We start from the raw sequence: 27,198 nt of genomic DNA on the forward strand, positions 1-27,198 counted from the left end.
GTTAAAGCGCCACTTAGTTTCGGACAGGTGTTTGTCTGTGTGCCCAGAGTAGCGGTGCATGACCATCCTGTCAATTTTGGGGGATGGGGGGGGGGTCTCTACAATTTATGGTTTATATTACCAATACACTTTTAGGGCAGAAAAAACTGTAGAAACACAATAAGGTTCCAGCACCTTCGAAGAGGTTCAGATCAAAGTTCAACACACAGTATGACACAAATCCCCTACAATAGACTTTTGAAAAGTAGGTGGAAGTCAAAACACTGTCTAAAGTAATTAAGAATAACAAGCTGTGAGTATAGGAGATAATTACAAGACATCACAAATGTTAACAACTGATTATTTTACAACTGTTATTTTTTATTTATTTTTATTGTACAGGCTTTCATACAGTCAGCCCAGTGTTCTGGGGTAAGAATATAAACAGTTATCTTTATATATATATATATATTTCATTTGCATTTGGATTTTCATTTCATGCATATGTATGTGAATTTCCCCATTCAAAACAGCCCAGATGGGAAAGGTGTTCCCTTGGCACCATGGTTAGCCCCAGTTGTATGGGAAGGAACATTTGATCCCACGTTGATTGATTCAATCTACAAACAACAAAACATCACCATAGCAACTACAGTCTTCGCTCTTGGAAAGTGAGTTCCTATCTCTCCTCTAAACGTCATTGACTGTGAATTTTAACCAGAGGCGGACAATTGTGAAGTATTTTTATTTTCTACTCAAGTACATTTTTCAAGTATGTACTTTACCAAGTATATGTTCTTCAGAAAAATCCTTCAGGTTCTGCACCTTCTTCAGTTTTCCAGCATCTTTTGCATATTTGAACCCTTTCCAGCAGGGACTGTATGATTTTGAGATCCATCTTTTCAAACTGAGGACAATTGAGGGACTCAAACACAACTATTAAAAAAGATTGAAACATTCACTGATGCTCCAGAAGAAAACATGACGCATTAAAGGGTTAGTTCACCCAAAAATGAAAATTCTGTCATTAATTACTCACCCTCATGTCGTTCGAGACCCGTCAGACCTCAGTTCATATTCGGAACACAAATGAAGATATTTTTTTTGAAAGCTGATGGCTGAGAAAGGCTTCAGATAGGCCTCCATTGGCATTCAGTACATTGACACTTCCAAGATCCATGAAAGGCACTTAAAACGTTATTACAAAGTCCATCTCACCACAGTGACTCTACAATAATTTTACGATGCGACGACAATAGTTTTTGTGCGCAAAAAAAAATCCAAATAACACCTTTAACCAACTTGTTATTGCCTTCCGTGTGTGCCTCCACGACGCATGCGCGAGAATATGACGTAGCGCCGGCGTTCGGGAATCCATGAAATGCACACTTAAGCCCCATTTTGAGCACTACGCCGAGATCTAAAGCACGATCAATGTAGAATTCAACAGCTGAGATACGCGCGTCTTCCTCTCCTTGTAAACAAATCGCTTCTGGGTCATCTGTCCGAACGCTGGATCTGCGTCATATTCTCGCGCATGCGTCGTGGAGGCACACACGGAAGGCAATAACAAGTTGGATAAAGGTGTTATTTTGATTTTTTTTGCGCACAAAAACTATTGTCGTTGCATCGTAAAATTATTGTAGAGCCACTGTGGTGAGATGGACTTTGTAACGACGTTTTAAGTGCCTTTCATGGATCTTGGAAGTGTCAATGTACTGAATGCCAATGGAGGCCTATCTGAAGCCTTTCTCAGCCACCAGCTTTCAACAAAAATATCTTCATTTGTGTTCCGAATATGAATGGAGGTCTGACGGGTGTCGAACGACATGAGGGTGAGTAATTAATGAAAGAATTTTCATTTTTGGGTGAACTAACCCTTTAAGAGTCGGGGGGTGAAAACTTTTGAACAGAATGATGCCCAATTTTTGTTTATTTTGTTTAAATACAATTTTTTTTCTGCCCTTCGTAAGCAACGGAAGATACTTACATGTTTCCCGGAAGACAAATTAAGTACAATTTACCTTGATCTTCAAATTCAAAAAGTTTTAATCCCAGACACAGTATTAAGAATCAATGGTTCATAAACTTTTGAACAGGGTTATTTGAATAAATTCAGCAATTTTTTGGTCTTAAAAAAATGTAAACATCTTTTATGTAAAATATCTTTATTCAGGGCAGTACTAAATTGCGTTTTGGATGATCTCTCTTATTTTGTTAAAATTATTCACATTTTCACTGATTCTGCAAGCGGTTCACATACTTTTTCTTGCAACTGTATATCGATATAACATACATATATATATCTCAATAGATTACATTTTTTAATCGCGATTAATCGCACCTGTGCGATTAATCACACGCTTAACGTGAAATTAAGCATACGCCATTTATCTTTTTAAACACATTAATTTTGCCATAATTTGCTATATCCAAAGTAAACAATCAGATTGAAAGCTTCAGGGATCATTGGAGACTCCAAAAGGACACCAAATAACCAAATATAAGGAGTCCATATAATTCTATTATATAATATCTCTGGTCCACGAGTGCCCAGTCTGTCTCTCTCTGGCAGTGCTTGCAGACCTCCCTAAACCACGCCCCCTCCGCCACAAAATCGAATACTCATTTCAAATGCAAAGATGTCAGCCAATCACAATGGGTATTTTCACTGAAGTCTCACAGTAGACACGCCCCTTCAAACAGAGCATTCAAGCCATGGGCTAAAATCAGGATTAAAAAAAAGCCTTTTATTTCTAAATTATGACATTGTATGATGTAAAAATCATAACTATATAATTACACCTCAGGAAACATTATAAAGTAATAAAAAAATCCATGCCATGGGACCTTTAAATTGTACAAATCTCCAAAAATTATACAGTAATCCTAAAATCTCCTAAACTTAGTACAGTAATCAAGAAAAATTCTCCTTATCTGGGAACTTACCCCAGTGAACACTAAATGTCATGGTGTCTAATGTTTTTTATCTGCTTTTATTGGCTTTTATTTATGTTCTTGTGTTGGTGGAATGTAATTGCTTTTATTTTTATTTATTACTTTTTATCTGTTTTTCAGGTATACAGTGTTTCTTAAAGATTTCCTGGAGTCTGCGGAGCAGAATTACTTTGTTGGATTTCATGTGCATTATTTTGTGTTCACTGATCAACCAGAACAGGTTCCTGCAGTGAAAATGGGTGAAAATCATCAACTGACGGTGTTGAATGTCCCTAGTTCTAACAGATGGCAGGATATCAGTTTGAGCAGGATGGCAAGACTGGAGAAACTGATTGAGAGTCGATTGGTCAATGAAGCCGACTATGTTTTCAGCCTTGATGTGGATGCAAAGTTCTATGGTCGCTGGGGGGTGGAGACTTTGGGTCATCTGGTAGGTGTGATACACCCATGGTTTTATGGTTACCCTCGTGAACAATTCACATATGAACGCCGGCCAGAGTCTCAAGCGTTCATTCCTTCTACTGAGGGTGATTATTATTATGGTGGGGCTGTGATCGGTGGCTTAGTGGAAGATGTATATCAGCTTGCTAAAACCTGCCGGGAGCAGCTGGACATTGATGCATCTAAATCCATTGAGGCAGCATGGCAGGAGGAGTCTCATTTGAACAAGTACTTCCTTTATAACAAACCCAGTAAACTGCTTTCACCCGAGTATTTGTGGGATGACAAAAAATCTAAACCAGGAGAGATCAAAATCATTCGCTTCGCTCAAGTTCTTAAAAACTATGCTGAAGTTCGTCCAAACCCTTAGCAGATGTTATATTATTTGCACTTTATTTGAAATAAGTAGAAAAATAACTGGAAAATAACATGTACATGCAAATAATAGACCATGTGGCAAAATATAAATATAATATAAATAAATAAACATAATTTATTAATATTATTAAAAAAATAACGCATTAAAATTATTAACGTATTTAATGCACATGCCCTGCCCCAGACCCATTTAGGTAATTTTACATTTCATACAGTTGATTCATGAAGAATATGATGCAGGGCAACAGCTCACTGTGTGATGAAGCCTATATGCAGTTAGAACGAAAATATAAAGACAAATTAGAACTGTCCGAGCAATAAACAGTGGCGTTTCATTTCTGAATTCGCGCTTTGAACGAACCAATGAGTCAACTGACCATAAAGAGAACCATTTACATTTACCATTTTCATAAAGAGAGCCATTTATTTCAGTCCTGAATCAACAAATTGAAATTAATGAATCACTCAATTAGACATTTACCACCAATTACTGGCAGTTTCTTATTTAGCGTAGGCTATAATTTCATATTTCCATATTAATAAAAACAAACATTAAAGGTATAGTTTATCCAAAAATATTTATCTCTGAAGCTTTTTGTAATGTCTATTAGATTTTTTTTACACAATAATGACTTTAAATTATCTTTAAATTATCTTATTTACCCAATAATGACTTTGTTATCACTCCGTTGGAGTGCTGAAGGTAGAGATTCTGCTTAGGCAGACAGGTCAGGCTCCTTCTGCTAGCCTCCCTGCTGATTCTAGGGGTAGACTCTATGTCCCCCGGTGGTGACGGGCCAGGGTCTAATTTGTGCCTGGCCATGTTCCCTGAAAAGAATCATATAATAGGTATGATACCAAATGTGAGCTATTCCAAGCCAAGCCCTTGACCCTGCAAATCTTGGGAGGAAGGGTGCAAGCCGGGACTTTCTTGTTAAGGGTGTGTAGCTTGGGCAGTGGAGGGAATAGTGTCATAGACAATCTCGCTGGTGCGTCACACTGGGAGTGACATCATAGGCTGTCGCCAGTCAATATTATTGTCACGTTTTGACCGGTGTTTCAATAAATGGTCACACTGGAAGTGTTCCCCATAGCGTCTTGTAGACACATTGTCTCGATCCCCTTCTCAGGGAACCGGGGTTACATTTGTAATGAAGACTTTTATGTGAAGAAAAGTAAATACTTGTGTGTGTAGCAGAATGGTAGGCAAGCTTTCATACATACTACTTCATCATAATTGCGTCTTTAAAGGGGACCTATTATTTGCACAGAGAGTCTGGCCACTCTCCATTGACAAGCTTTTTTGACTTCCTTGAAGGCGGGTTCTCTGTTGAAGTCTAAAACTATTGGACCTGCCCAGAGCCACTCTGGATCTGCCATAACCAATCGCTAACGATTAATTCACGATTTATTCACGGTGGAGGGGAGAGTTTTGTGATCGGGAACGCACTGCTCATGGTCCGTAACATGATTGTATGCTGTAAATAAATTGTCATATGCTTGGTATGATAAGAATAAATGCTGCCGTAAATAACGGCCCAATTCAATTGTTTACGTGCTTTTCTTCTTTTTATTTTTTGAGTAGTGATGAAATATATTACTCTTGTAAACACTTGCCAGCATTTAAAGAAATACAATTCTAGAAATGCATCCAAATTACAGCGAAGCGCAACCGCACAGTGCACTGCAGTGGTCAAAAAGGATATAAACAGTGAATTTTGAAGTGATATATTCTTGAAAACTCAGAGATGTGGATTCAGACAGCAATTAAATTACCACACGACCTTGGTGTTTGTCTAAAACAGTAGGTAATTCGGCCGGGGATTTTTACGCAGGTGGTGGGAGACGGACGGTAATAAAATCACTGACTAGCCCCTGTAAATGACGACAATGCCATTCCGACCCCACGAGAAACAATTACCGTCCGAATAGGGCTTCAGCCAACTCCTTCACCACTAACGGAGCGAGCTGGAAAATCTAACTTTTCTAGACTAACGAGGGTAACAGAGAAAGTGGCGGGAAAGAGAACAAAGGAACATGACATTAGGCTTGTTCGACTTCACCCAGCGATGCGCAGACTGATCGGCGGCTGACTTGAAGCAGTGCATGCCGGTTAGAAATTTTGTCCGACTTGAGACAGCCCAGACGCCACGTGACAGTGATGTATATCAACAAAGTGCCGCGAGAGCGACTCGAGAGCAGTCGGCTAATACAGTTGGTGCAGTTTCTCCAGAGCGGCTGCGCAAGGCTGCACGGACTCAGTTGACGACACAGCTGTTCCACGACTGGCCAAATTCACCACATGACAGCGATCACGTGTGTTTCGTGTTTATTCTAAAACCTTCAGCTCCACTAATGCGCACAAATCTGTTTTTTATTACAGTAAAACCTCCTTTCATTTAGTCGCAATGTTATACTGTTATGTTTATCAAAATAAAACTGATAAAAAATGTAGACCCCACTTCATTTATAGTGTAGGCTTATATGTTGAACTTTATTATTGTACAAACACACGCTGTATTAAGCAGTGCATGCAGTATTACATGACAATAATGTCTCTGAAACATAAGTGTATTGCCAAATATTGCATTTATTTAACTTCATCTGTGATAAAGTGTGCAAACACACATATATATATATATATATTTTATGTATATGTAGGCCTACATATCCCAGTCTGTAAGACTTTGAATATTCACACCTGGGGCCCGTTTCAGAAAGGAGGTTAAGTGAAAACTCTGAGTATGTTAACCCTGAAATAAGGGAAACTCTGGGTTTTCTGTTTCAGAATGGGAGGTATGTCAAACCCGAGAAATCAGGGTAAGCCAAGCCCGTTTCTGAAAGAGAGGTAACTTATACTCAGAGTCAGTTACCAGGGTAACTTACTCTGTGAACCTAACCTGGTCAGAAGCAGGTTTTCTTTGGTAAACCCAGAGTTTCTTTTGTTCTCCTCCCCCTTTTTTAAAGCACCAGCAGTGTTTAAATACTTTATTAATTCATTCAAACGCCACAAATGCTTTTCTTACTGAGTATTTTGGTCGTATTTCAAGTATAAATATAAAAAAAAATTATAAATTTAATCTAAATCTAAAGTAAGCAAAGTTTACTTAAAACTAATTAAATTATCTGCCACTTGACAAAAATACAAAGTAAGAAAAGCATTCTTTGCAGGAACATTCATTGCTCATATTTTCATCATGAGGACACTGTCAAAGTGACAAAAATGGCATGTCCTTTTATACAGGATCCTGACGTTCACTTGATAATCCTCTAGAAGTAACCTAATAATTAGAATTTCCTTTAGGATTTCCAGTGGTTGGACGCATTTATGACACTCATATACCCATCATCACACTTTCTGAAAACGGATTATTGTATGGAATGGAAGGATGCTGCCAGATGGTAGTACGAGATATATGCCATAACCACCACCACAGCTGTTAAATACATTTATTTACAATTTTTATGGTCATCTTTATTTCCTACAAATACTTTATTCTTTTTCCTCTTGGATGTTAATATTCTTCCTCCATCTCCTCTTCATCTGTCAGTGGTGCTGGAATTTGGCTGGCCTGAGTAGAAGTCAAATGTTAATGTCATTACCCTGATTAATAAATGTAACATTTCATGGGATCAGAGAACATTTCATTATGTGAAAAGAGCATAAGAGCCTTTTCACATCTCTGAGTTTCCGAAGCTGAAGTCGTCATAGTTCGGTTAACTCTTATAGCGGTGAATGAGAGAATACATTCAATATATATTTTTGTGTCTCCATTTGCTCAAATAGCAAAAGAAAAACTCCACAATAGTGATTTCACAACTTTCAAAAAGATGGAAAAATTAAAGCAAGATTGATAACTGCAGTGAAAAGAGAGAAAGATGTTAATTTTAACTATCACTCCCATAGACGCTGTATTAGAAAAACTCTCACAGCAGCGGTAACTTGATTTTTGTAATTTGATGCAAAAGTAATATAATACAAAGTATTAGTGTTATAAATGTACATACATAAAAAAAAAAAAAAAAAAAACGTTGCAGGATTTACGATATTGATGACTATTAAAACACGTCATCACAGTCTGTAAAAAGGGTCTATGTGGGAAAAGCTGCTGCACATTGGACACTGAATGATATTTATTTAATGTCAAATGTTTGTAAAGTCATTAAACCTACACCCATGAACATTTTATGCTTAAAGCTTTTCCTGATTGAATTATGTTTTTTTTTTTAGCTGCTGCCACATTCTTTGTTTGCCTTTTGGATACCATGAAAATTAAACTTAATTAAAATAATGAAGAATTAAACTTGTGTATTGACCCGGAAGTATGCAAACATCTTTTTGTTGGGTGCTGTTGCCATGGTGAATCGTAATTTCGGAGCTCCATTGATCGTGGCTTTTCATAGTTGGAGTACATGAGCTTAACTCAGAGTCAGTCTACTCAGAGTTGATTGAACTACCTCAATTCAGCTGTTCTGAAACCCAAAACTCAGAGTTTCCCCTCTCAGAGTAAGTCAACTCAGAGTTCAGGTTTAAACTCAGAGTTGGTTGAACCTCCTTTCTGAAACAGGCCCCTGACCATTCTTGTGGGTTTGCTACTGTTACGATTAAAAACCTTATAACGGTAAAAACATGACAGCCAGACAAGATGTAAGCAACACAGCAACTACTAGCTATAACATGGGTGTGCGAATTATCAAGAATTGACAATAGTTAATCATATTGGTGCCACAGAGTGTCAGGGTTCTGCCCTGGCAGCCCTGTCTGTGTTGTCCTTGTTTAGTGTTTCTATGTTTGTGTTGTGTCTAAGCACATGGCTCTGTCTTTGTTTGTGTCTGCCGTGTGTTCCTCTTGTCCCGCCTCCTTGTTTCCTGTTACCACGGCCCCTTGTTTAGTCTGGGTAGCCTACGTTCCATTCGACCGTAAGTGGACTGCGAAGTAGACTTCAGAGGGTATTCCGCCATCTTAAGTGAGATTCCAATCCAAAGGGAGCGAACATGTTCAGTCCGAAGGGTACTGCGAATGGCGTAGGGAAGAAGGGAACATCGATACATCACTTCACAGGAAGTGGAGAGTGAAAATCACCCAACTGTCTTTGCGCATCGCATGCATCACCTGTCTGAACTAATGATGGAGCAGAGCCGTTGGTGGGAAGAGTTTTTAAACAGCTCTGGGATGGAGGAGTTTACATATGCATTTGAATATTCATAGTTATTATACAAACTAGAGTACTTATGAATGGTTATGGCAATAACTGTTACATTCGTATATTATATTTTATGAATATGTAAACCAATTAAAAGTGTTGAGAAGCACCTGAGAATCCGTGTATCATTCGTTCAGTCGATTTTTGATTTAATATTGAAAGTTGAAAAATGAGAAAACAGCTCGTTTTTCGTTTTTTTTCAAAAAAACGAAAAACGAGATTTCGACTTGATTTTTCGTTTTTTTTTCAGAGGTAGAAAAATTAATAAACAGTTTGAATATTCGATTTCTACACGTGGGCGGGAATTATACGCCCCTTTCTGCTGATTGGTCAGCCGAAGATCAAACTATTTCGTCATCGGTTCTTCCTCCGCTCAGCAGAATAAAAGTCCTGCGCTTCTGCAGCTGTATGGATTCGCGTTTATTGCAAATACATTTCATATTTTTCTCATCAAACAACCAGACTAACGAATGGCTCGACACAACCCGTCCCGGGTAGAGCCTAGACAAGACAGGGCTTTCTTCTGTGTAGACCAGCGGTTTTAGTCCAGGAAAGGGGTCCGCGAAATAATTTGCTATATCCTACCGTATTTTCCGTACTGTAAAGTCACGTTTTTTATCATGAAACATGCCGTGATTTATTCCAAAGTGACTTATATAATGGCTTTAACGTCAAATAATCAATATGTTGACTTTTTAAAAAACGCGTCCAGTATTCGCTGTAGCCTATTTTAGTTCATGTTGTGCGTCAGATGATGTTGACACCGAGACGCGCTAAAGCAGTGCATCCTGTTTTCTTTATTTTACAAAGGCATGACATTTTGTAGTAATTTTAAATGTACACAAATAAAATAAATATTTTACTGTTTCGAATGAGGTGAAGTGATAGTGCCGGCGACTCGCGAGATCACATAAAAAGTTTGGTTTAAAGGGCTGTGCAAGTCGCTGTAATTCCAAACTCATATCTCTGCATGTGAAGATGCCGATTTAGCCGTATGGGACTGGACTGGACTGAAATACGAAGCCTTCTTTACACAAATAGTAGGCTATAATAGCATCCAAATGTTACATTGCAAATATGGAAACTTTGGACCGAAAGATGCACGAGCGACTAGCCCAACGTCGATATGTTTCAATTCAAATAAATGTATTTAGGCTTGCGTTTAAACTAAGCGCGTTGTTTGTAATAAATGGCATAATATATACCGTATATCAGTTGTGCTGCTGTACCTTCACATGTGGGACAGAATTGAGTGATGTTGGGATGTCTGGTCTGGTGGCTGATGGGATTGTTCAGCACACAGCTGTAGGTGTTTTTACCCTGATATTCCACCTCCAGAGGAGAGACTGATGCTGAGATCAGACACACTGATACTGGACAATAAACTGTTTCCTTTGTACCAGGAGAGAGTCACTTGAATCACATTCAACACTGAACACACCAGTGAACAATTTGATGATGATGATAATGAAGCAGCAAGAGGGGTCAATATCCTTTATGCCACCTGAGTGTGCAGCTGTAGCCTGTAAACTGTACATTATGCGCAAATAGGTAGGCTACATAACTTAGGCGACCATAAGTTCTAATACAGATGTATACTACTTTTAATTAAATTTTTTTAATAATTAAAAAAATATATTTCAATGTTCTTTCTGTGCTCTTGTGTCATAGGATACATGTATGTATATATGTATACCCTGAGCTCCTGAAAACCTTTTGCAAAGACTTGGCGAATAAAGCTCATGTATTTATATATGTGATATGTGATTCTTATCTAGTGGGGGTCATTTTTTAGGATTCTTTACCTAACTGAAGTCTCTGAGATCCTGACACCTTGCACTTCTGGAGACTCCAGGTAGGTTGCAGCTCTGGAAAATGGTGGCGCTGGAGACTAAAGGGTTCCTGATGGTTTCACCCTTAATTCTTCACCTTAATTCTTAATTCTTTTGCAGTTAACAGGTGTCTTTTCTCCGCCACCTGTTTTTGTCAGATCCTGCTGACCCAACGAGCATTTCACTGTCCAATGGTCATGCCTTAACTGCAATGTCTAGTATTGCATTAGTATTGCATCCTTCTCATGGGCATTTAATACTTTTTGACTTTTCAGTCTGAGTTAAATCTCTTTTTTGGCTCAATTTATCTGTAAAAGAAAACATGCCTAATAATTCTGCACACCTGAATATAAGGTGATTTTCATTTCCAGCCTTCATGAACAATTATATATCACTTATACATTATTAAATACTAAATCAATAGTAGTTATTAGGATTACTGTGGTTTGGAATTGGTCAAATGTGCCTGGAAAAAAAATATGATCAGAAAATCAACGTGCCTAATAATTCTGCACTCCCTGTACATATACATACATACATATATATATATATATATATATATATATATATATATTCTATTTCTCATGGCCACGAGTTATGTTTAGGGAACCACACCGGTCAGTGTAGCCTACTGTAACCACAGCAGTCGGAGATGGAGATGACTGTTGAATAGGGCTGGGTAAAATTTATCGATTTCTCGATTTTAATCGATTCTCACTTTTACAAAAAAATATAGATTCTTAAATCCCAAGAATCGATTAGTCATCCTGTTTTCAGTTAATGAATGAAATAAACATTGTAGCGTGCCTCCCATCCAATAAATCGCAATAATCTTTGTGCTTTATTACTATTGATATGAAACAAAGTCTCAGATTTCAAATTACGTCTATTTTTTTTACAAAATTCCAAAACATATACTGTTTTGTCGCTGTGGCGTGATATTGCTCTGCCTCAGCTCAGCTCAAGAGAACCGGCAGCACGGAGCAAACATGAACGGATCTTCTCTTCGGCCTTAAACCAGTAACAGCGCGAAATAAACACGAATAAGCTTCTGAAAGTGAGTTAAAAGATACAGTACAACTTACCTAAATCCAGCCTTTTTGTATTTTGTAATTTGTATTCTTACCGAATACAAATCCCCCCTGGACTATTTACATTTTACCGGCTACAACTGAGTTCCCATGGGACTTCAGCGCGAGACTACTGCTTGCCGTCTAAAACACTATTTCGGTGAGTTTAAACAATGGCTAAGTTTCTAAACGCATCTCGTTGTCATGTTCATGTTGGACAGACATTTTAATTGCATTTTGTGTCTGTTAAGAGGCACAAAGACACTCTTTATGTATATGCCCCCATAGCTGCCGTGTTAGCTGAGTGGGAGCTCTGGACATTAACTGTAACAGCTCCGTGTTGCAAGCACCAATCCGGTTCGTTTTTTCTTTTCTTCTATAGACAGTACACAAAGGTATAACGATCAAGATTAACTTAAAAATTCACTGGAGTTCTCCTTTAATTATGTTTTTTATATATATAATAATATAGTGTCATTTAAGTGTTTGTATACAAATCTGTAAATTTGTACCTTCAATATTAGTAGGCTAATGTAGTAACCACTGCAGGGCTCGACATTAACGCTTGTCCGGGACAAGTGGATTTTTTGAAGGGGCAAGTGAAAGAAAATTTTACTTGCCCGACGGACAAGTAGCCAGATAAAACGTCATTAACAAAAAATAACTAGGGAATCAACCAAATGCAAGAATGATTCTGCATTCATTACTGTAAGTGGCGATTGACAGTGAAGGATAATAATGTATAATGACCTGCCGGTAACTAACGTTGCACTGTTGACGCTCGCGCAGCCTCTAACAACAAATGTGCGCCGCTCACACAGAGAAACTCAGTTAACACACTGCAGTAAAAATGTAGAAATGTGGAGTTTATTCATATTTATAACATGATACAGTTGCAACGTCACATTACCAAGAGTGCTGTTTTCCTGAATAACATCACAACTGAAAATGACACTGATTTCATATGACAGTTCCATAAACAATTATTAACATTAAGTCACTTACATTTTAGATGCAATATTGACTGTTTTTGTTCTATTTCAGCAGCGAAAACAGTTCCAAAAGATCACAGCAGAACGCGTGTCACAGCAACAGCGTGTTTTGAATGAATCGATAGAATCAAAGATTCAATGAACTATGCATAAACGACTGCCTCATTTCTGAATGAATCAGCGTTTGAACGAATCGACTCAATGACTCACTCATTCAGACGGTCACCTGCTGCCACCTACTGGTGGTTTAGTTCCATCTTTCCAACATTTCTTATTTGTATTCAAAAAATAATTAAAATAATCTCATAACAATATTTAAGCAAGTTGTAATTTTTCAATGTAAATTATTTAATTTGACTGGTAACAGCCAGTGTCGTCTTCTAATTTAATTTATTGATCCAATTTAAGAATATAAAAGGAAATCGGAATCATAGCCTATATTTAACAAGATTAGGGGAAAAATGCCCTTTTATAAAAGGTAAAAATATCACAAATATGCATATGTCAAAGCTGATTGAACACTGGTGAGAATATTGCTTCAGAATACATTTTATTTACAACACACACAAATTAATTTTTTTCCGGACAAGCACATTTTTTACTAGGACAAGTGGATGACAGATTTACTTGTCCGAAGGACAAGCACGTGAACATGCTTAATGTCGAGCCCTGCACTGACTCCCATAGTTTACAACATTAGTTCAGAAATTAGTTTTCCATGTATTATACCTGATACATATCCAAAATAAAATGTAATCTGTGTTGACGCAAGAGCAGACGTTCAGCTCGTGTGTCGGTCTGCTGGTAGATGTTGGACTTGGCAAACTTTAATTTCAGCATATCAATTAAAAAAAGCATTTTAATAGACTTACCAAGTGCAATCAGTCTTGGGGTACTGGGCAGAGAGAGGCTTTCTACATCTGCTGGAGTTGCAGTGACGACCTAAAAGTAGAGCAATTAACAAAAGGTTGGGAGAAATTAATTACATATATAGAGAACATAGGCTACTTGCATCTTGTTTAAAAATACTTCTCAATGTGCTCTCCAATCAAGTTTATGCTTATATGTCACTTTGTGATATCTTGTGATACAACCCCTTGACCAGCCAAGTATGTCTGCCTATCTTGCAAAATAGAAGTTTGATGATAAATGATTATGATAATGAAATTGAACTTCAAATGAATGACACATAAATACAAAAACAGTAATAGTCATTTAGAAATGTCTTGTTTAAGAAACTATGACACTAATTACAATCAGTATTCTGTAGAGTCAGCTGTTCAAATAGCATTAATACTTACATCAGCAAGAAGAAAGAAAACAAGCTATACAAATTGGGAGAATCTCATGGAATGTATACGCCAAATATGATACGCCGTATTTCGCGTGCATATGATACGCACTTTATGGCGTATTATACGTAAGAACCCCCAACCCTACCCAAAAGCGTATCATATGCACGCGAAAAACTGCGTAGCATGCACGCCAACACTCATTTTGACGTATACATTCCATGGGTTTGCACACTCATACTATTAGGCTTGTTTGAGATGAGCGAAATCTGCGCAGAACTGATCACCGGTGATCAGCGCGAGATGCATTCCGGTTAGAAATGTGTCCGAGGGCGGTCCGCCTTGCTCTGATGTCATGCTGACGTATGTCAAAAAACTCTCGCGAGCGAAAGGCGGATGTGTCGGATTCTGCAGTCGAGCGCATTTGCTCTCCACCAACTGCGCGGAGCAATATCTGGATTAAGTTATATGAGATTAGGCTTGTTTGAGATGCGCCTCGCCTCGCCTGAAATTCAGCCGAGACTAGGCGGCTGCAGTGAGGGGAGGAGTGAAAAAAGTGCAGGCAAGCCGGACAGTTCTCTCTTCTCATAGTGGATCCAACACCTGCGAGATCAAAGGCGGATATCGCGGGATTCACACTCGTGCGCTTTGTTGCTGATAAACTGGATGTAATTTAAGTTCTGTTACTTTTATATGAAAATAAATATTATGAACAAGACACCCAAAGTTTTTGTTATTTATTTCCATTCGAAAGACGTGTTTATCAATAATTTTTACTTTAATTAGGCCTACATACATGTTTGTATATATATATAGCCTATATTTTTTTATAAATATGACAACAATCACATAACCCACAGAGAGATCGCCTTTGTTAGAGAGTTTGGGAATATTCACACATAAAAACATGATATCAGAGTTTTAAAATCAAACATTTTGAAAAAGAACCATAGCCTACATCACGGTTGTTTAAACCAATAAGCATTAGGCTTGTTTGAGATGAGCGAAATCTGCGCAGAACCGATCACCGGTGATCAGCGCGAGATGCATGCCGGTTAGAAAAGTGTCCGAGGGCGGTCCGCCTTGCTCTGATGTCATGCCGACGTATGTCAAAAAACTCTCGCGAGCGAAAGGCGGATGTGTCGGATTTTGCAGTCGAGCGCAGCTGCTCTCCACCGACTGCGCGGAGCAAAAGCATGATGGGAAACGACTTGCTGACAGCTTAATGCTTATTGGTTTAAACAACCGTGATGTATGGTTCTTTTTCGAAATGTTTGATTTTAAAACTCTGATATCATGTTTTTATGAGTGAATATTCCCAAACTCTCTAACAAAGGCGATCTCTCTGTGGGTTATGTGATTGTTGTCATATTTATATAAAAAAAAATATATATACAAACATGTATGTAGGCCTAATTAAAGTAAAAATGATTGATAAACACGTCTTTCGAATGGAAATAAATAACAAAAACTTTGGGTGTCTTGTTCATAATATTTATTTTCATATAAAAGTAACAGAACTTAAATTACATCCAGTTTATCAGCAACAAAGCGCACGAGTGTGAATCCCGCGATATCCGCCTTTGATCTCGCAGGTGTCGGATCCACTACGAGAAGAGAGAACTGTCCGGCTTGCCTGCACTTTTTTCACTCCTCCCCTCACTGCAGCCGCCTAGTCTCGGCTGAATTTCAGGCGAGGCGAGGCGCATCTCAAACAAGCCTATTAAGCTGTGTCTCAGCAAGTCGTTTCCCATCATGCTTTTGCTCAGCGCAGTCAGTGGAGAGCAGCTGCGCTCAACTGCAGAATCCGACACATCCGCCTTTCGCTCGCGAGAGTTTTTTGACATACGTCGGCATGACATCAGAGCAAGGCGGACCGCCCTCGGACACTTTTCTAACCGGCATGCATCTCGCGCTGATCACCGGTGATCGGTTCTGCGCAGATTTCGCTCATCTCAAACAAGCCTATTACTGCACGTTCTTGTGTTCCCTGAAGAGGGCAGATAGGCCTACTCAAAACCACAATCAGCAATGCAGCGATTGGCTGGTGGCAAAACTGCAACGTAATGACATCATATAATTAAAAAAGCCACCTGGCTTTTAACTGTACGTGTGTAAACCTCTGATAAAATGATAATATATTCCATCACAAATAAATCTCTCAATCAAGTGGCTGTGTGTATAGTAGCCTACTATACACAACATTATAGTATTATAATATTATTTTCAAATACTCATTTTTATATGATTTTTATATTATTATTATTTAAAATTATTATTGCCCCAGGTTCAGTAATTAACTCTTGAAATAAAGTAGCAGTGGCTGGGACAGATTTTAAGTATGCAACCTAATCCTGTTTACATGAAATAAACTGCTCCTGAGCAGGTTTGAGTTTCCGGACCTGTTGCTATGACAGCAAGTCCAGGGGCCAGTTGCATAAACTAAGCCATTATGTTAAGACAGTGTCTTAAGATCTAGTATGAGCCACTAGCAGTTAGGCAAGTGGCATTCAGTCTTACTTTTCGTATCAAATTAAGCCAGTCTATGTTTTTATGTAACTGATTTAAAAAAATTATGAACAGTCTTAACTAAAAAAATGTGTCTAACTTGTAAGACTAGTCTTAATGGTTTATGCAACTGGCCCCCGGATGAGCTTCGAAGAACCAAACAATCCAAGATCATGCCAAATCGGCAACAATCAAGTCCAGCTAACTCAGTTAGCCACATACGAAGAACGGACCCCTGATAGCGACAGGGTCTCATCCTGTGGTTCCACTTACCCTGAAGTGCTTGGAGAGACACAACACCGGACCATTAGACACCGGAAAATGCCCTGGAACTGGCCTGCAGTTGGATGTTTATTCCATCCCCCTAAAAACCACATCCACACACACTTACTTAAGAAATAGTTCACACAAAAATTAAAATGAGCTGATAATGTATTCACCCTAAGGCCATTCACTTCAAAATACTGTTATTACAACCTCCGTCTTTAACCTGTTAACTGTCACTGGCCCACCGGTGGGCCCATTTGCCACTGCATGTTAAAACAATTATATCCTATATTTATCCTGAGCTAATGTTGACAAACTATATATCATTCGAAAGCTTACGAACTCAAGATTCATCCTGTGAAAAAAGTTTTGAAATCGGATTTTGCGTTACCATGGAAACAGTACTCTAAATTCTTCTAGCGGCTCCTCCCCTAGTGGGCGTCATCATGTTTCATATTACAACAATTATTTTAAAAACGTTAAAATAAAAACCTTTTCTAATCTTGACAAAACACATATTGTCGGAAAGGTCTGAGTCTCACGGTTCTATATCTGCCCACTGTTTTGTGATATTTGGACAAAAATATATACATTTGTTACAGGAGATTGTGTAAAAAAAATCAATGGAATTTCAATGACACCCGGTGGCTATTTGTGGTACAGCGCCTAAACAAATCTCATGGGAACTTCAATTTTTGTGATATCAACTTCAAATTTGGAACACAAATTGGTTAGACATTTGGCTTTTATGTGATAGTAATTTTAGAGTACAAATAATTTTGTAACATATATATTTTACATAAAATATAAAATATTTAGTACAGTACATTTGCTTTACAGTATATTTAAACTTTCATAACTTTTTCATACTTTAATTTTTTGGAGTGTTTTCACTTGAGCCATAATCTGCTCACTGTCTTCTTTAAAATGAGACCAACCTTATGTCTATAGTCCAAAGCATTCTGGAATTGCAACCATTTAAGTTTGGATAGTGCATTTTCATGTATTTTTCAAAAAGGGGGGTGACAGTTAACAGGTTAATGTTGCCTCACTCTTCGGTATTTTAAGATAGTTTGCTGTTAACGTAAAGTCCTCCTGCTTAGCTAATTTACATTAAAGAGGTAGAGGAACATTAAAATAGCTTTTTTTCAGTTTCACTAACTATTAGTCAATGTAAACTTTATTCACCCCGTTGAAGTAACGTTAAATCACAAGGATGACGGCAGTCACGTAACCACCCGCCTTGACAAACAGGCAGAAAAAAAAGGAAAAGGAATTCTCTTGACAGGAATTTGCTTAACTCACTCAATTTACAGCACTGGTTCATGTTAGGTTGTTGTTAATAAGTGAATGCATTTGAAAATATCTCAGTTTTACATAAAATAATGACAGAAATAATAACCTTTTCGTTGAGTCTTTCCTCAGTTGCCCCCACCAACCGAAAAAAAAAACTTGAAAAGAAGTCTCCATTGTCATTGGTCAGTTTTTCGCGGGCATTGTTGCTACTGTAAATCAATTTACAGTAGAGAATAATTACAGTAGTAAACATATATTTTCCCATAATCCTTTGCTATTAACAGTATTATACTGTTGGTACATTTAACAGTATTATACTGTACATATTACAGTAAAATACTGTTCAAATTACAAAAATCCGTTACAGTGCAATTATTGCGTAGAGTGCGCCTCCTTTTGTGGGTGAGCAACGTTTATAAATGAGGCCCCAGGTGATCAGTTTCCGTCTTCATCTGACTTTATGGAGATATGTCATCTGAATAACTATGTAACTTATACTTCATATATGCTGTCAGTTTATGCTTTGTAACTAATTGTTGTTTTAATCCTCATTCAGAGCCACAATCATCATCATCATCATCATCATCATCATCATCATCATCATCATCATCATCATCATCATCATCATCAACAACAACAACAACAACACCAGCAGAGACCCAGGACAGTTTATGGGAACTGTTTGATAGTTGTATCCGTGAAACCCAGATGATACACAGTGCTACAGCTGATGCAACAGTAGAAGTTGAAAAACTAAAAAAATATCCCTTGTGAGAGGATTTTTTCGAAGGCTGGAGAAATTATATGTAAAAAAAGAAGTCTGCTGAGTCCTTCAACAGCAGAGCAATTCATATTTTTGAATACAAATTTTATGTAACAAATGTGACACATTGTGGCTTTATTTATTTTAATAATCTTAATTTTTCATGACAAAAAGAAAACCCTATAGTTATTCACAATGAGGAGGCTACAGGATACAAAACCAAGACAGATGTTGTCAGACAGATGTTAAAAACTATTTTTTACATGCATCATTGTCAAGGTTATTTCAGATCAAAGCATGCAAGTGACCACTAGGTGTCGCCGTAGAGACGGGTGTCGGATTGTTTCGAAGCTTCACGAAGCCTCGGTCTGCCCATCACTATCATTAATGCCACACGCACAGCAACAAGAGGCAATAGGCTTGTTTGAGATGCGCCTCGCCTCGCCTGCAGTTCAGCCGAGACTAGGCGGCTGCAGTGAGGGGAGGAGTGAAAAAAGTGCAGGCAAGCCGGACAGTTCTCTCTTCTCGTAGTGGATCAGACACCTGCAAGATCAAAGGCGGATATCGCGGAATTCACACTCGTGCGCTTTGTTGCTGATAAACTGGATGTAATTTAAGTTCTGTTACTTTTATATGAAAATAAATATTATGAACAAGACACCCAAAGTTTTGTTATTTATTTCCATTCGAAAGACGTGTTTATCAATCATTTTTACTTTAATTAGGCCTACATTGTAACTATGGCAGCCGAGAAGGCCATTCTTTGTGTTCTTTTTGAGGAATTTTCGGAGCCTGATGAAATCGATAAATGCGTGTTTAATACTGCAAAATGCATGCAATCACTGCCCTTGCCACCCAGAATAAAAGACAACATCCCAATCCCATTTATTTAACTTGTTTATCTCCTGGTAATCAATTCTAATTTAAATAATTTTATTTCTAGTTCTTACTTTTTTAATAGCTTGTATTTTCTTTCTCACTTTATGTCAAGCACTTAATTACCATATATGAATTTTGGTATATAAATAAATTTGCCTTGCAATGAAGCTAAAGATATAAATAAACACACACACACACACACACACACACACACACACACACACACACACACACACACACACACACACACACACACACACACACACGTATGTATGTATGTATGTATGTATGTATGTATGTATGTATGTATGTATGTATGTATGTATGTATGTATGTATATATATATATATATATATATATATATATATATATATATATATATATATATATATATATATATATATATATATATATATTAGGCCTACTTTAAAACTCTTACGACAATCATGTATTCTACCTTCAATTGTTGTGTATACTGAGCTGCAGCGGACACATTTGTAAACATCTTTAGCCTACTTGGACACATTTTGCGAGCTGTCTCTTTAATACCGCGTGGTTTATATACATGTTGCTGCTGATTGGACTGACATATTTGACACACCCACCAAACGAGAAAAAACGCATCTCAAACCCGTTGCACACCGTTTCCAAGAAACATGACGTTCAACCGGAAACCGTAGCAAAACGTTGCGCACCGGTTTGAGCTTTGAACGTGCCCCTGGGCTGCGTTCAGCCCCGACAAAACGTTGCAAAACGTTTTTAAACGGAAACGGTGCTGCGTTGAACACCCTGTTCTGTTGAGGCAAGAGTTGTAACTATGGCAGCCGAGAAGGCCATTCTTTGTGTTCTTTTTGAGGAATTTTCGGAGCCTGTTAAAATCGATAAATACGTGTTTAATACTGCAAAATACTAGCCTGGGAAAACCCAGACAATTTCCGGCAAATTTAGATTTGCTCTGCAAGTAGTCTGGCAAAGAGCCCATTCAAACCCATTTCTAAACCCCAGAAATCGAGGCACCAATCAGAAACGTTGAGGCGGGCTTTACACGATGACGACAGCGCAGCGACAGTGAAGCAGATTCTGTACACTGACTACAAACTAAAGATGGATGCAGCAGTGGAACATCAGTATCGGGGCTGCGTTCAGCCCCGACAAAACGTTGCAAAACGTTTTTTAAACGGTAACGGTGCTGCGTTGAACACCCTGTTCTGTTGACGCAAGAGTTGTAACTATGGCAGCCGAGAAGGCCATTCTTTGTGTTCTTTTTGTGGAATTTTCGGAGCCTGATGAAATCGATATAAATACGTGTTTAATACTGCAAAATACATGCAATCACTTCCCTTGCCGTCCAGAATAAAAGACAACATCCCAATCCCATTTAATGAACCTTTTTCATCTCCTGGTAATCAATTCTAACTTAAATCATTTTATTTCTAGTTCTTACTTTTTTAATAGCTTGTATTTTCTTTCTCACTTTATGTCAAGCAATTACCATATATGAAATTTGGTATATAAATAAACTTGCCTTGCAATTAAGCTAAAGATATAAATAAATACATCATCATGTTGATTATATATATATATATATATATATATATATATATATATATATATATATATATATATATATATATATATATATATATATATATATTAAACTCTAACGACAATCATGTCTTCTAATACCAGCGGACACATTAAACAACTTTACTTCCATTGTGTGAGCTATCTCTTTAAAACTGCGTGGTTTATATACATTTTGCCGCTGATTGGGCTGTCATTTTTGACACACCCACCAAACGAGATCAAACGCATCTCAAACCCGTTGCACACCGTTGCACACCGTTTCCAGGAAACATGACGTTCAACCGGAAACCGTAGCAAAACGTTGCGCACCGGTTTGAGCTTTGAACGTGTCCCAGCTATCGCGGCTGTTTTAAGCGATTTAAACTTTCCCATTCCGTTAAAACCAGAGCAAAGAACAACACTAGAAGCCTTCATATCTAAAAAAAAGATGTTATCGCTGTCTTACCGACTGGATTCGGCAAAAGTCTGAAATAAGTTACCAGCTTGCTTGTCTTAGCGAGAGCCCTCTGGTAGTGTTAATGTTTCCCAAAATATAGTTTTAAGTCCTTTTCAGGCGAGAATGTAGTTGTTTTTAAAGCTCAAATCTGTGGTTTATTTATAAAGAGAGCGCCTTTTTGAAAATTTGATCTGCCGTTTTTGGAGTTGTGAGCTCCAGTGAACCAGCGGCGCTCAATTGCTCATAAACCCCACCGAGAGGCGCCTTTCCTCGGCCAGTCTTTCTGCCGTCTGCCGCTGGCTCTGATGTGAAGATATGATTCGTCTTGTGTAGATCTAACGGCTGATCTTTGCTCTCATTAATCTATAATTTGTTCCCTGACAGATCGTTTTGTCTGAGGGCAAAGTGAAGTTTCATAACTTTATATTTGTAAGCTATTAAACTTTATCGTTGTAGTCTCATAGCGCTGACTTTCTTTGACTGAATTGCTTTATGTATTGTATAGCTTCTTAAACCTTTTACTTATACTTTTAAAATGGATATTGATCACGCATTAAACTAACATTTAACAAAAAGAGACTGGATTTTGTTTTATGTCATATCTCATTGTATTACAGTGATAATCATAGCCTATATTATGCACACATATTACATGTTTTTATTTTTTAATGTAAACGAAAAGAGGCCGGGTTTTTTAAATATTTCGTTTTGTTATATACATGCATTGAGGATAATATGCATTGCCTTCACTACATTTGTGATTTTGTGTGGCTATAATATGTTTAATATTAACTATTACCGTCATCGGGAGTTCATTCTCCACGCAAGTCAGAAGTTCGCGTACAAAATATGTCATAAAACACCACTGCCTCATTTCATAAAAAAACTAAACAAAAACTTACACATATTAGCCACACACATGTGGTTCAGGCAACGCGTAGTTAGGCCTACATTCATTATCTTATATATTTATAATAAAACGAAGTATAAAACACCCTGCCTCTTTTCGTTTACATTTTAAAAATAATTAAACATTAATATGTGGTTTAGGTAAGGTGACCAGATTTCTGAAATGTAAACCGGGGACATTTCCTATTTGAGAACACAAGCACAGACCATAGACAGTGGTACAGACAAGAACGCATATTGAGAAACGGCCAGAGTGTCAGATGTTTCTCCGTCGCTCTGCATACGTCATCTCCCTCATCGCTCTGATTGGTTTAAGGTCTATCCAATTGCGCCCAGAGACATTTGAGCGACGCCCGTTGGTGACGCCCCTTTAGAAATGATTTGTCTATGAAGCTTTGCCAGACCATAACTCAGTCACTACTGAGAATGGTCTGGTTTTAACCAGGCTAGCAAAATACATGCAATCACTGCCCTTGCCATCCAGAATATATGACAACATCCCAATCCCATTTATTTAACGTTTTTATCTCCTGGTAATCAATTCTAATTTAAATAATTTTATTTCTAGTTCTTACTTTTTTTAATAGCTTGTATTTTCTTTCTCACTTTATGTCAAGCAATTACCATATATGAAATGTGGTATATAAATAAACTTGCCTTGCAATGAAGCTAAATATATAAATAAATAAATATGTCATCATGTTGATTATATATATTTTTATATATATATATATATATAAATAAAACTCTTATGACAATCATGTCTTCTAATACCTTCAATTGTTTATACTGAGCTGAGCGGACACATTTGTAAACATTACTTGGACCCATTGTGTGAGCTGTCTCTTTAATACCGCGTGGTTTATATACATTTTGCTGCTGATTGGACTGACATATTTGACAAACCTACCAAACGAGAAAAAACGCATCTCAAACCCGTTGCACACCGTTTCCAGGAAACATGACGTTCAACCGGAAAATGTAGCAAAACGTTGCGCACCGGTTTGAGCTTTGAACGTGCCCCTGGTCTTGCAGTCTCTAATAATGAGCTCATGAGTTGAATCAGGTGTGTTTGATTGAGGAGACATACAGAATGTGCAGTGCTGGGGGTCCTCCAGGACAGTGGTTCCCAACCACGTTCCTGGAGGACCCCCAACAGTGCACATTTTGCATGTCTCCTCAATCAAACACACCTGATTCAGGTCATCAGCTCATTAGTAGCTACTCCAAGACCAGGGGCACGTTCAAAGCTCAAACCGGTATAAAGTGAGAAAGAAAATACAAGCTATTAAAAAAGTAAGAACTAGAAATAAAATGATTTAAGTTAGAATTGATTACCAGGAGATGAAAAAGGTTCATTAAATGGGATTGGGATGTTGTCTTTTATTCTGGACAGCAAGGGCAGTGATTGCATGTATTTTGCAGTATTAAACACGTATTTATATCGATTTCATCAGGCTCCGAAAATTCCACAAAAAAAAAAACACAAAGAATGGCCTTCTCGGCTGGCATAGTTACAACTCTTGCGTCAACAGAACAGGGTGTTCAACACAGCACCGTTTCCGTTTAAAAAACGTTTTGCAACGTTTTGTCGGGGATGAACTTTGTCAGACAAAGGACACATCCAAAATGTGCACTGTTGGGGGTCCTCCAGGAACGTGGTTGGGAACCACTGCTCCAGGACATCAGTGAATGACATATTTTGGCTGGTGTGTATAATGGCTGCTTATTACGTTGTTTATTCCGATCACTTATATTGGGCACTTTTGCACTTATAGGCCTAAATTATTTTATTCTTACTGTTGACATGATCGTCTGTTAATTTCGGGATTTTGACAGTTTCCACTTGGACATTTTAGTCATGCATGACTGTGTTTGAATGTATTTGCCCTGTTTTGATCCGTTTTCCTGGGAAATGTATTTTTTATTTTGTCATCATTATTTTGTTTTAAGGAGATAAAATGGTGCTAATCAACCTTGATTGACATGGCAATAAAATGGTATCACATAATTTTGGCAGTTAAAATGTTGGGCGTTTTTTTCTTGGATTGAGCGGGGTTTAATTAGTTTTTGGGCTGGAAATCGTCAACCCCAACACTGGGAAGCACTCCTCACTGATAGGTGCTCACGGATGTCAATCACCACCACTTTACTTATACATTCGGTTACTTTATCATAGCAATACATTCCTCCTCCCATTATTATTCTCTCGCTTTCTTCATCTGTCGCATATTCAGATCTCCGAGTGAATAAGGACACAAAACCTAATTCAAGAATAATGAAACTCCTTCAAAATGCTAATATCTTTCTTCTCACGTTGGCTGGCTTCTCAACAACTGGGTATGTATTTACTATTTTGTCATCAGTAGTGAAACTGTGGTAACACTTTACAATAAGCTTTCATTTGCTAACATTAATTAATGTATTAACTAACATGAACCAACCATGAAAAATACATTTGTTACTGTCTTTGTTAATATTTGTTTTATTTAATATGTTCATTGTTTGTTAATGTTAGTTCACAGTGCATTAACTAATGTTAACAAATACAAATTTTGAGTTTAATAATGTATTAGTAAATGTTGAAATTAACATTAACAAATATTAATAAATGCTTTAGAAGTGGAGTTCATTATTAGTTCATGTAAACCTTTCTGTTACCGATGTGGTTTAGGAAAAAAGACGTAATTGGCCTTATTAAAAATAGCATTATAATTACTATAATTATAATTCTCTGTGGATAATTATTTAAAAAAAATTTTTTTTTTACAGCTTTTCATCTTACAAAACACATGAAACTATATTAAAAAAATACAAACTATTATGAACTGCTTTATTTTGTTGTATACAAAAGGAATATTCTGGTCATAACCATATTAGATCAAATTACAGATTTGTAGCCTACACAAAGGGCGTTGGAAAAAGTCGGTTGAAATCTCTAGATCCAGTATTACAGGTTTTTTTTTTTTTAATGTCAATATTAATTTTTTATCCACCCAACACTAAGTAGTGCTGCAGTGAGCATTTTTAGGAAAAACTAATTGCTGGTGACCAAGAGAAAATTACAGGACCTAATGGAATAAACTTCAAAATGTGAATTAATTCCTTTCTTCTCGTGTTGACTGAGATCTCAGTAACTGGGTGCTCAAATACTCAAATTTCTACACACTTTAAAATATATATTAAAAGGACACCCCAAAAAGATTCATGAAATTCTCTTCATTTAAAGAACTGTAAAAGTCTGTAGTGAGTGTCCAATAGTAGATTCATAGTTCTTAGCTTGTATAATGAATGTGGTGTAATGTCTTTTTATTTAATTTTAACTGCTTGAATTGCAGTTCTGAATCAAATAAGATTAAAGAAAGTATATGGAAGGGAAAACTGAGGTCTTTGTTGTTAGAACATTTCTTTATGAGAAGGTACAATCTATTGTAACATGAGTCATTTCAGAATTACTTTAAAACATGCAAAACAGACCAATTTTTTTTTTACTGTATTGGGCCACTTTACATGTCAGTCATGCACTGTAAAATAAACAGATTTTTTTTTTTTTAAGAAACTAAAATGGCAGAAGAGTTTCTTGAAAAAGTATTTTCTGTGTATGCGAGGCACTGGAAAAGCGCTATTTGCATGTATGCAAACGCAATTTAAAATAGGCTACAGTAGAATACAAACGGACAGTAGAAGAGAGAATCACTAACAGGGCTGGACTGGTAATCTGGCATACCGGGCACTTTGGGGCCGATACAAGGTTATTTATTTATTTAATTTTTTTGCCACGGACTGGCCCATCATGCAGGGACAGCGGCCCATTGGTTTGTCTTCTGAATTGAAAGGCCAAAGCGAGAGAGACCTTCCCTCCTCCATAGACTGTGTCCATATTAGGCGCTGTTTAAAAATTAGCAAAAGGCGAATATCCGCGCGACAGCGCTGCCGCTGACGAACGTGCGCTGCGTTTCTGCTGCTCTATGAAGTGATGAACCGGCACTTTGTATAAAACAACATTCGGAGTCAATCGTGTGATATGGGAACATTAAAGGTTCTGTGGTGAATCAGCTGAAAACAGCCGCGACCATGTAAATACATCACGAGGTAAATTGAAAAACAGCAATACACACAACTACAAACTTGTCACTCTAGCACAACCAAATTCAATAGTTTATTATTATGTATTTATTTTCGAAACCATATACCTATGGTAATGAGGAGCATGATTTTACCTGTGACTTAAATGATTTAAATGAAACTGACCTACAGTTAAACTCAGTTAAAATGTCATTAGGCTACACTGTAAAAAAAAAGGTTCTATAAGGCACCAAAAATGGTTCTTGGCTCGTAATCATAGGGGAACCTTTTTAGTGCTATATAGCACCAATTTTAGTGCTTCAGCGGTTCTTCACCTGTTCT

The 27,198-nt window shown here is 37.5% G+C and overlaps 2 protein-coding genes across 2 annotated transcripts in view; both read left to right on the forward strand.

Moving 5' to 3' along the window:
* Window positions 1-483: 483 nt before the first annotated feature.
* LOC307125430 (globoside alpha-1,3-N-acetylgalactosaminyltransferase 1-like) lies at window positions 484-3,748 on the forward strand (the record flags this gene model as incomplete). The annotated part of the gene is made up of 2 exons (XM_079815280.1): window positions 484-650; window positions 3,058-3,748. The coding sequence occupies 2 exons, from the start codon at window positions 484-486 to the stop codon at window positions 3,746-3,748; spliced, it is 858 nt and encodes a 285-aa protein (XP_079671406.1).
* Window positions 3,749-24,897: 21,149 nt separating this feature from the next.
* LOC307124501 (globoside alpha-1,3-N-acetylgalactosaminyltransferase 1-like) overlaps window positions 24,898-27,198 on the forward strand; it is a 120,643-nt gene continuing 118,342 nt past the window's right edge. Inside the window, exon 1 of the mRNA XM_079813734.1 lies at window positions 24,898-25,131. Coding sequence (XP_079669860.1) covers window positions 25,070-25,131 — 62 coding nt within the window. The 5' untranslated portion in view covers window positions 24,898-25,069. The remainder of the gene's footprint in view (window positions 25,132-27,198) is intronic.

Source organism: Gobio gobio (assembly GCF_949357685.1).
Source record: "Gobio gobio genome assembly, chromosome: 4".
NCBI classification, from domain to species: Eukaryota; Metazoa; Chordata; class Actinopteri; order Cypriniformes; family Gobionidae; genus Gobio; species Gobio gobio.